General features: G+C 35.6%; 1 protein-coding gene across 11 annotated transcripts in view; it reads right to left on the bottom strand.

Moving 5' to 3' along the window:
- Positions 1 to 353: 353 nt before the first annotated feature.
- Positions 354 to 11,589, bottom strand: part of LOC102805514 (uncharacterized) — a 75,759-nt gene continuing 64,523 nt past the window's right edge. For 4 of the 11 annotated variants that reach the window (XM_085507781.1, XM_085507785.1, XM_085507783.1 and 1 more), the window contains 6 exons: positions 10,991 to 11,170; positions 10,399 to 10,551; positions 9,869 to 10,090; positions 8,041 to 8,126; positions 5,187 to 7,080; positions 354 to 2,548 (listed from right to left, as the gene is read on the bottom strand). In XM_085507781.1, coding sequence (XP_085363907.1) covers positions 2,309 to 2,548; positions 5,187 to 7,080; positions 8,041 to 8,126; positions 9,869 to 10,090; positions 10,399 to 10,551; positions 10,991 to 11,170 — 2,775 coding nt within the window. In that variant the 3' untranslated portion in view covers positions 354 to 2,308. Of the gene's footprint in view, positions 2,549 to 2,939; positions 2,975 to 5,186; positions 7,081 to 8,040; positions 8,127 to 8,180; positions 8,204 to 9,868; positions 10,091 to 10,398; positions 10,552 to 10,990; positions 11,171 to 11,589 lie in introns of those variants that run through there. The other 7 variants (XM_085507782.1, XM_085507789.1, XM_085507787.1 and 4 more) reach the window with 7 other exon arrangements.

Genomic DNA, 11,589 nt, shown 5'->3' with positions numbered 1-11,589 from the left:
TAGACAGGGGTGCTTGGTTAAAGACAATGGGTGGGTGCATGTGATGTTATACTTAGCGTCAGACAACTAATGACTTGGCATAATTAAAATCGGCGTTGAGCGTTATATTTCAGGATCTTTTTTACGGTGAAATTCGTGGATGAACCTACAATTGGCACAAAAATAAACATATTTTAGTTTTCATGCACGTGTCAATCATACACAGTTGGGGATATCCATTTTACGATGTCCAACTCATAACGGTTATCCTGGTGACTGGATATAGGCAGTACCTTCACACAGGATTTAATTGGTCAAACAATTGACCAATTGCGCTCTTTTATCTAAATGAAAGTGTACACACAGCAACAAAATACGAGATCAATTTATATTATGACTGTTTTTTATTACCATCATTTGGATATTATAAATTGTTTTAAGAAGGGTGGGAGCAATATTCTCTTCAGAATAATTCTAAAAGTTATAATACTGATACTTCTTGCAAATCAAAAATCTGTACATTAAAAATACTTGACAGAAACCATGACATATCCGAGGAACATTCCATTAAGCTAACACGCGTTTTATGTCTCTAAATAGCGCCACCTAACGGTGATACAACATTTGAGTCTCGTGATGAGATTTGATGAATTGTGCGTCACGTGACTATAACTGAATACCGCACCACACGACGTGTCATACCAAGCCATTTGCAGGCCAAACAATTATTATTCAAATTTCCAAAGATAAAACATTCTAGGTTGTCTGACAGATTATATTTATGAAGTTGACATTTTAGATAAAAGAAATGGACATGCATCAGACGACCATGGCGTAGAGGCCGAGTGACGTCAAACTAGCCATATTTACCTTTTCTTATACGCTTGCAAGTGTTTTCATTTTTGCTGTAAAATAACATTCAATAAAGTTGTGTATTTTGCAGTGTTCACGACATGTTCTATTAACTCCTTGAACACCACAATTTCCCACATAATTTATGTGTAACATTTTACGCATTTTTACAGACATTTCTGTAATTCATTTCATGATCTTGAACCAAATAGACATATCGTAAACCTGTTGAAAAGAATATGAAAAAAATCTTTTGTAAATGCTGGCTTTGGCGTACAAAGAGTTAAAATTAAACATTATACCAAAAACACTGAACATTTTCAACGGCTGCCATTGACGCATGCGCATTGCCCTTATTAGTTGTTTTAGAATACAAACCATATCATTCTGCAAAACTATAAACAAAATATTTGTTAAAATAATATATTAGACACAACAATATTGCACTATGAAGATCTAGTTAACTATATCGAAATGAACAATATCCATGAACGGAACAACATAACTTAAATTTACAGAATAAAGAGAAATATTATACAAAAGTTTAGACAATGTGGTCAGAGTTAAAAGCAGAAATAAAATGATTTGTCATAAATAAATAAAAAAAATGATAATAAAAAACAGCAAAAACAAATAATGTTTACTTTTTCAAATTTAAGGAAATTTAACCACCAAGTTAATGCAATCATACTGTTCGTGAATTTGTGAACGAGATTTATTGTGTAATTTTACTTCTATAAAGAGTTTCACTTCCGCTCTGAGAAGTTTCACGTGTTAGAAATATGAGCGTCAAAGTAGTCTTGATTTATCTTGTAATATGTCGATTTGTGACCAATATTATTCCACAATTTGTCTGCATTGCCATAGCAATTTACCAGATAATACAAAACGGAACTTTGTTAACAAAAACAATGGCGGTGTACAATTCGTTAAATTTGGGGATATCGGCACACTGGAACAAAATATACCAATTTGTTTTACATAGAAACTAGAGATGCTATACAACAAATAAATACACCGCCACGCGTTGCACAGAGCAAATTTAAATACTTCTGTTGAACCGTTCTAAATAACTGTTACAGTAATACAAATATTCTCACACAAAAATAGCACCTGAAATGTACGTTTCATTATACCAAAAGACGACGACAATATAGTCGTCATTCAAAGGTAGAACATGTAATGAGGTCATAGGTCATGACCAAAGTGAATTTTGACCTCCCTCCATTTAACCTGTACACAGGTTTAACAGAGCCATCTAGTGTTCAAGTGTGATTGTTTATTTAAAGCTGTTAAATATTTACGTCTGTAATTATATTTTCCCTATTATTGCTTTCAATTCTTTGTCCCAAAGACATCCTACTCTTAGGTCGAAAAGGTTCGATATTTTGTTGCATTAGGCAAATCGCCAAATTAATATATGCATTGGCTTGATATAATTCCTACCAATTGTAGATGCGATGACATTATACATGCCTCACACAGTTGTTTCACAGAATCTTCGAAATATCTCTAAAGCTTCGTGCATAGTCGGATGTTCGTCAAAAGCGGTTAATCCTCTGCTATCTTTGGTAGAATCTTCACCATTAATCGAGTTCATAAACTGATCACCGTTCCTGGTGGACCTTCTGGAAATCCATCTGGACGGGGGTCGCCTGTTGATGGGCTGAGGTCTTGGGAAACGGGCGGTGAGCGATGGCGCCACATCCGCTGTGATCTAACTCAGTTGGAGGGAGTGGACAAACATTTTCAAAATAAAGAAGGAAAATCATAATACAGGAAGTGCAAAATAAACCCGAGGAGAAGAAGAAGAGGAAAAGACGGTGCCTGGGATGTACAAATTAAATCCGAAAAAGGGCGATTTTTGTAATAAATATTAACGATATGATAAACGACAAAGCAAAATAAAAAACAAAAGAACAAAAACACAATCATGAACAAGGAAATTAAACAATACAGTTACAGGAAGGAATCCCAACAAATTGGACAATCACCAAGGATATTAAGGTTAATGAAACAAACGACAGCCAAGTATCAGAAAAGGGAAGATGGGAGAAACGGAGAGAGAAAGAAAGCCAGTTAGAATCTCCAGGATCACACCATGCAAGTTTAATCTAATCTATCGTTTACGTTTAATTTTTTTCTAGTATACACAATTTTGTAAGTGGAATAATGAAATCGGCAAGGGCACACGGACACAGAGGGGGTAGTATTGTTAGACCATGGAGTGACAATTCACCACGCAGTTAAAGACCACCAGAAACCACACGTGATAAAGACGAGCGTAGAAAAAAAGAAAAAGAAACAAAAATTGGACATGGGGCGAAAATGAAAAAAAAAAAGAATAATAAATTGGTTGTTAGTATCGAATTATGATTATGGTCCATTTTTCTTGTTCAACGGAAAGGCATACACCTTTGCTGGTAGTCTGTCTCGACACAGACGCGAGGGCGTGTTGTTCCCGTCACAAATAAGTAACAACTTATTAATTTGATTTTTCAACATAATTTTCTTCTGTGCATTAATTTACGATTGATTTATGATCAGAATTAAAACTTATTTTTGCACCTAGATTTGACGGGAAGGTTAAGAAACATGGACCATCCGCGTCATAGTACCTACTTGTCATAATCTAAAGAGGCGTCACTATCAAACAGAAAGATGATATTGGCTGAAATGAAGAAAGTGTGTTAGTTATGGTAAGGTTTGATCTGAATATGTGAACTTACGTTAATTAGGTAACTGTTGTTCTCAAGACAATATCATAGGCATTTATTTGAAAACAAATAAATATCAAAATACTATGCAATATAAATATAGTCAATTTTATTTTGATTGTACATTTTAATATACACCTGCGTCAGGCGATATTGTACGAATATAATTAACAACGCAATTGCACATGTGCATTACATTTCTGGTACGTACTATCAATTCTAAAATCACGCGCATTTGCCCAAAACAATATGGTTTTTAATATACAATAAGTTTTTCTATTTTCATAAAACCGATAATGTTATGTTTTAGGTCCTACTATCACATGGAATGGCAACACCGCATCTGAATATAGGTTTGACTGTTATAGACATTTTTGTTCCTAATAATAATAATAATAATAATAATAATCATAGTCATACTGTCCGTATGGTTTGAACATTAACACACAAAAAAAACGAATTAATTTTAAGCAATTTCATTTACATGTGGCAGACTATGTGAAACGCGAGCGTTTCTAAAATATTATGTATACGTGGGCTTAGCTCAAAACCCAATCGATGGTCACGGGGACTTTATGTTCATTGCTTATATAGATAACGTGAGTAGTTACACAATCTTGTTTATTACATTCCCGGCATGCACGCGGAGCTGCAATTATCGATAATAAATCATTTTCCTTGCAGATACACATAATAGTACGTACCAGTAATCCCAAAACCGTATGCGAGATCAAGTGTTTATATATTGCAACAAATCCACTATGTACAAGTTAACCATTCACATACAGAGTATTTTGAATACTGGTGAGGGGTTCGTAATTCCGAGGCAACAGTTACCCTAATTAGCATAAAAGAATGATGAAAGCCCTATAAACGGTGAGGTCATTGAACTATTGTCAATTGTCTCGAACAGTAGATGGTACTAGATGAATCAATAAATATGTCACGGTATAGTGAGACGTGCACTCGAACATTCACAAGTTTAACACCCTCGGCTGCTCTGTCACGCTCATGTCACGGACCGTCTTTCTATGTTCATTGAATTACGTTATGAACCCTCCCCTTGTTTGTCGACCTCAAAGATATTTGTGAAGATAATCTACACACTATCGATTAAATATACATTTGCTGTAACAATAACATTTTCAGGTACTACTATGTCATCGCGTTATGAACCAACATGGAACGACGCTGTACGTTTGTTATATATTCTATGTAATGTAGAAGAAGCTGAAAACCCCCACTCTGTATAAAACAGAACCCGACCTATTCAAGAAAAAGTCAAGAAGCTCTGGAACATATGGATAAGCTCAATCCTTATTGCAATTTGAATATATTTAAATTCATTGATGGCCATTTTTACAGAGAATGTTTAGCTGCACTTGACACATTATGTCAAATGACTCAAGACAAATTAGATTCAGGAAATGTTATGTTTATGACTCACTACCATCGCTCCTTGAATTGGGTCACAACAGACATCGTTAGCAATCAATTAATATAATTTCGTTTTCTGCAACTCAACGACTAATACCTTCGATTTATTATGAATTACTGCAGTTAGCAATGATTCTTCTATATTTCACCACACTTCAACAACTACAATTAGAGCACAATTAGAAAAACCTGTCAACTTACCTGGGCAAATATATTTTCTGATGAGCTGTTACTGGTGCCTGACTGAGCTGATTGGGCTGATCGGCTTGACGACTTTGACGATTTTGTTATTTTGCGTTGATCAATTGAAGTAGTCTTATGACTTGAGTATTTAGCTTGGGAGTATACATTTATGCTTTTCGTTCCCATTTTTGGGGATGTGCGTGTCTCAGTAGATGGTTTCGTTGGATTGCCCCGTGAGGTAGTTGTGGTAGGCCAAGTAGAGCTACTACTTGCAGAAGAAGCCCTTATCTGATGTGGTGGATTAGGTGAAAGCCCCTGGGTGCTTTGCGTAGGCATTGAATGTCCTCGTTGGGGGCTTGGAGATCGGTCACGCATTGATGTCCTCTTCTCGTTATTGAAACCAACAGACTCAGGTATAGGAGGTGGCAGTGACAACTTTACGGAATCGTCTGCAAGTCGATATGCAGGAGGACTCAAACTTCTGCTGCGGGCACTCCTGTCAAACTTGTCTGGCCTTTGACTGTGTCCGATTGGACTTTCTGCAAAGAATTGTGCCCGCGCTGTACGTGGTGAAAACTTACTTTTCTCAAAAAGTTGTGAGGCTTGAGGCCCATGAATTTGTCTGACAGTAGCTTGATACTGCATTTGACTTTTAGTCCTTGGTAAGTTCCCAGGAATAATTTGCATCATATGTTTAGCATTTAAGTTCTCTGGGACAAATTGAGTGTCACGTGTGGGTGGTGTAGGAGTTCGGGAAACACTTGGAGCATATGTACCACTAGTTGGAGAAGTAATACTGCCTTCCCCGTCAAATGTCGTTTCCATTCTTTTGTTTATGTACAATGCACTTGGTGGAACTAGTGGTTTAGTGTGGGTCATGTCTTGAGAACAGGCCCCACTACTTTGTTCTGATTCATGTATCCACGAAGTTGGCATTGTGTCTTGTATTTTCTTCTCTTTTTGTGGTTTAGCAGGAACAGGAGGCTTGCCACCTATTTTTCCACCTTCAGCCATCTGCCTGTTTGTTGATGAGGACATAGGTGGTGTAAGTGCCCCCACATTCTTGGTAGAATTTGATGATAAGTCTGTATCATCAATCCTAGATGAAGTAACTGGAGTCACAACAGCTCCTTTAGTAACTGGCTGTGTAATCTCTTTATTGTTGCTCTCATTACCAAGCTTTGATACAGGTTTCTTTACTGTAATAGGTGTCCTACCGGCCATGACAGGAACTGGGCTGGCATCTCTTGAACGACTACCTATGCAGTCTCCCTTCTCAAACATCTTTTTAGTTGAGATGACACGTCCTTCTCGAAGGCGAGATTCCAAATCACGCGAGTCGTTTATGACTGTACCATCAGGCTGCATCCAAGGTAATGATGGTTGTTTTTCTGTTTCTCTTAACATACCCCGCGCATTGAACAATCCTCTTCTGGTGAGCACTGGAATGGCTATTAACTTTGAGGGCGGAGAACCTCTGTTAGTGTCGCTCTCTATGCTTTCAGTAGTTGGTGATGTTGTAGATGTTACTGTTGCAATGCCTCCTGTAGCTACACTGGACGTTACTTTGGGGACATGAGTACTATGGCTGATGCTTGTTGTGTAGGTTACTTTCTCAGAGACAACATATCCCGGACTTCCAGGATCCTTGCTAGTAGCATCATCGTCAACTTTTTCAGATGCTCGGTTGCCTAACCTTTCTATCTGAGATTGTACATTGACATTTTCAGATATAACAGTCTCGGCAGGTGGAAAGATCAAACGTTCTTTTGTACTTTCTTGAGGTTGTGTTATCACTGGTGGTTTATTATCTGGTTTTGCTGGTCTTGACAGGGTTGATGATTTATAGAACTGGTCCATGGCTTGTACTATCTCCTCACCATGCTCTGACACATCTGAATGTGACTTGGATCTAAACAGGTAATAGTAAAATTCCACTAATATTAACAAATAAATCTATGCTTTAGATATAGTCTTATACTATGCGTAAAAATAGTAGTTGTTTAAACGTTGATAATAAAAATATATGGTTTTTATAATGCAGAAAAAAACCACAAAAACTACAACTAAAGAAACAATCTATCTTACACTGTGCTAACTGTCATAGATCAAGTAAGATTGACTATACTATTAACTATACTGATGTTTGTATGTATGTATTTGGAACAAACATCTTAAATATAATATTCAAGCAGCCTGTCGGATGTTATAACCCTGATGGTTCAGATGCATAATGGGAAAGGAATATCAAATCAATCAGTCTAGCTATTTTCAAAATTAAAATTAATTAAACTGATATAAGAATGAATCAAATTAATCAGGCAGTGATGGTTTTCGAAAAGAGATTTATTTTGACTGAAAATGACAAAAAATATTCACTTAAATTAAAAAATCAAAGTTATCAGCAAAAAATCAACATATCTTAGAGCATCCAACCGAATATTGAATTAATTGGTCACGCCGTTTTCGAGGACAAGTAAAAAAATAATAATTGAAGATATTGTAACAAAATGAACAAATCTGACTGAGGTCATCCCAGGAAATCTACATATAAAATATCGAAGCAATTGAGAAAGATATTTTCAAGAAAGAAATCGAAAACTTAAAAAATATAAAATTAGGAAAATTAATATCACGAAAAGAACAAAAATGAGAGAGGAAACTGCCTAACCCTGGCATCTGACAATTTTAACAAAGAATCAAAAATATAAAGTTGACATCGGAAGACAACAATGATGAGCGATCAAGAATATGAATAACTCCGCTCGACACTGTCTACAGCAAACCTAAAACAATATTATTATCTGTTTTTTATGATATGTTTTTTATACTTATCAGAGTGTAGGAAACAAAACCTTACTCACGGAATTACCTTTTGAGCCTTGTATTCTTGTCTCTCACTATATCTGCTTGGTACTGAGCCAAGTCGTCTGTGACTTTCTCAATCTCTCGCAAAGCCTGAGAATAGCACACGAGAGTATGCAAATTATGAAAAGAATATGATTTACATACCTTTCTCCACTTGAATCCCTTTTCTAATTGCAGCATGCAATAAAATAAATAAGCATTCCATGTTATTATGCAATTAGTAGATTATGCTTACAAGACCTTTGTTAGAAGAAAAAAAAGAGATTAATACTCAAAGATTTGGAAATAAATACATGTTTAGAGTAACAGGAAATTCGTATACCTGTGTTTAAGGTGTCAGTTTTGAAATAGTAAAACCTCGCATTATTTTTCACATAATACATACGACATTAGCTTCCAACTTGTATGAAGTTTGTTGTATTATATGTCTGTGTTTTGAGCCAGCAAACAAAACTAGATGCCAGACTATATAATATCATGATTGTGTAAGGTTGTTTTGGTCTCATTTCGTTTCTGGTTTATCATTGTAACATAGGTCATAGTTTCGGCATGCAAGATATAAGCTCTAAAATCACTGGGAGGGAGGGTAGATTCAGATGTTATATGGCATAATATATTAAGCATATTTAAACTAACATTTTACAACTCTGTTGCGCCTAATATCTAAACTATTACTTTATTACTGATCATGGTATACGACCTCAAATATTCCCGAATTCACCACAAGTTAAGATGCAACTGAATTCAGACGGAAAATTAACAGCATGTTAAGCAAGCATATTATCGGAAATGACTAGTGATTAAAAGCAGACAACACTCGCCATTACTGGCCCCTTTACTTGGCAGACACTGACATGTATCCGAATACCAGAACATTTTGAAGAGAATTTCAGTTGTAAGTTTTTGGTAAACAAGAGATATCAATTCGACAAAAGTTACTGAATTTGTTCGACAAATATTATTATTTTATTATTATTATTATTAATTTATACTATAAGTTTATTTTCATGTCAGAGGTTGGACGGACTGGCACTATTATGCTAACACTCCTGATGAAAAAAATCCACAAATATAGGAGAATGCAACTTGTAGATTCTGATATCACTTTTCATTCTCTATATATTCAACCAATCATATGTTACCCTTGATCCTTTGCTTGAGAATCAATATGACGGAATGCATAATACTGATGAGATATTGAATATCCAGAAGATAAAAAATAGATAAAAAAACTGTACATTGCATTATCCTACATTTATCCTACAGTTTTTTTTCATCTGGGAGCATTATGTTGTTTGCCCGGTTTCCCCCTAAGAATAATTCCTCACAATAATGGCTGCTTGTGCCCAATTAAGTAAGCCAATACGTGAACACTGAATTAAAAATAAACAATAGATTATAGGTTATCAATTGTCAGATATCTTTCAATGACCAGATATCTATCAATGACAGGTCATCAATAATTAGATATCTATCAATGACAGGCTATCAATGGTCAGATATCTATCAATGATAAGTTACATATGATCCGACATATTCATCAAAGATAGGTTATCAGTAATATGAATTCGTTTTTATATTATAATCTGAAAATGAAATATTAATGATATTTTGATTGACACATTGAAGAATATACAGTATAATATAAATTAAGGCAATGGTAACAATTATGGTAATCTGTTGGTTAGTGTATGGTCTGCCAGATAAAATCTAAAATAGAACATCCACCGTTCAGAGGAAGTAATCCACCCACATTTCAAACAACCAATGAAAGATGGAGGACATTTTAGATTAGTGCCATCAATGGGGAAACAGAATTAAGATCTGTGAACCTCATCCATTGTTCTCTCGAGATCAAAATCCATGCTTCTATATGTCCTCAGAGTACTCCCAGCATTCCTAGCAATCCCAGTATCCCTTGTTACAATATTTTGGACATGCACGTCTTTGCATAGCGAGATGGAAGTAGCAGCAACGTTCACCTGTTCAAATTTCGTTAGTTGTGGTTCACAGGTCTGTTGAACAGAATACCACGAGAAGTGGGATGATGAAGTCTGTGAAGGGAAGAGAATAAGCAGGGGAAAAGACACCTACACGAAACAGTCCAACACAGAAGAGCGAAACTCGTAATAAACAAATTATATCTGTTTTACATAAAAAGGCTACATAGAAAGACACGGCTGCCCCTATCCTAAGCGGTCGACATTATATTACATTAAAATTAATATAGATATCTGAAACATGCTGTTGCGGCTGGCACAATGAGAAAAATGACATTTGCAGCTCAGTCTGCCCAGTGTATATATCGGATCCAAAACTAAATTTGTGGTCACAATAATTATTAATATTCTGTCACACTAACCTGTAAACTGGTCGACGTCATACTTCTTGGCGACAGGCTCGGATCTGTTTCTGGTATCCTTAGTTTTGACTCGTAATCATGACTGGTTTCTTGTAAGACGCCATCTTGTTGAGTGAAATCAACATATGTAGTGATCTTTTTCAGTTTCTCGAACTGAAAAGAAATGTCGTTTTCGTTACATACAGTTGTCAGACAAGATGGTCATTACTCTGACAGACAAATGACTTATGGATTCCATAAAACAATTTGCAGTTCTAGTAATTATACAAGGGGATCTAGGTTAAAACACACTAATCAAAACATTGAATCTGGGAACTCCCTTTGACTAGAGAACAGTAATGTGTTCCAAGCAGAAGGTTACACTACAAATATGAACTGCTTTACAACAAGAACATCATCTATTATTCTTGGTAAATATCTAGCTACAAAATGGGATCCAACGTTTTGTGATGATAATTTTGCAATCTGTTGTATATATGAAGGATTTTTTAACATATGTTTAAAAGTTGTGAATCCTGAACTTTTTGGAGAAGCTCTTATACTTTATATACAAGTCTCACTCCCAATATTCAGATAGACTTCCAATTCTCACCTCTTGAACAATGTCATCAATTCGAGTTTTATCCTTTTTCTTCGTTTTCTCATTTTCAACTAATTTCCTCTGAAAGTAAGCTCGTTCCTCCTGCCAAGCTCTGTGGTCCTGTTTATGCCGCTCTTGAATTTCTTTTGATCTTCTATCCCACTCCCGTAGTAATCTATTCTCTTCCTCAAGCTGTGTAGATAAATGTATTTATTTATCACTTACTTTTTGAGCAATTGAATGAGAACAATCACATTCCTGTAAGTGCGCTATTCTTTGTTTTGTCATGTTTCTAATGCTATGTAACAGTAATATCATACAGGACTGACATATTTTATCATCCCCATTCGATAAAACGACATTCACCCAAACATTATGCCCTGTATGACATGGTTTAGATGTATTCTTTGGAGATCGAATCCATAACCAAGTATCCGAGTTTTGAATTCAAGTCTGTGAATTAGTAGAATGTTCCCCAATGACACAAAATGGACTAATCTTGTAGAGGTCCACTCAAGGTAATTGCATATATATACTGAATATTAAATATATTCAACTCGCAGCTATTAGGAAGAAGTCGTTTAAAAGAAGAGTTGACTCTGACATGGGAC

The sequence above is a fragment of the Saccoglossus kowalevskii genome, chromosome 14, assembly GCF_978046115.1.
Source record: "Saccoglossus kowalevskii chromosome 14, keSacKowa6.1, whole genome shotgun sequence".
In the NCBI taxonomy this organism is placed as follows: Eukaryota; Metazoa; Hemichordata; class Enteropneusta; family Harrimaniidae; genus Saccoglossus; species Saccoglossus kowalevskii.
The sequence above is the reverse complement of the archived record's forward strand: the minus strand, read 5'-3'. Positions and strand labels throughout refer to the sequence as shown.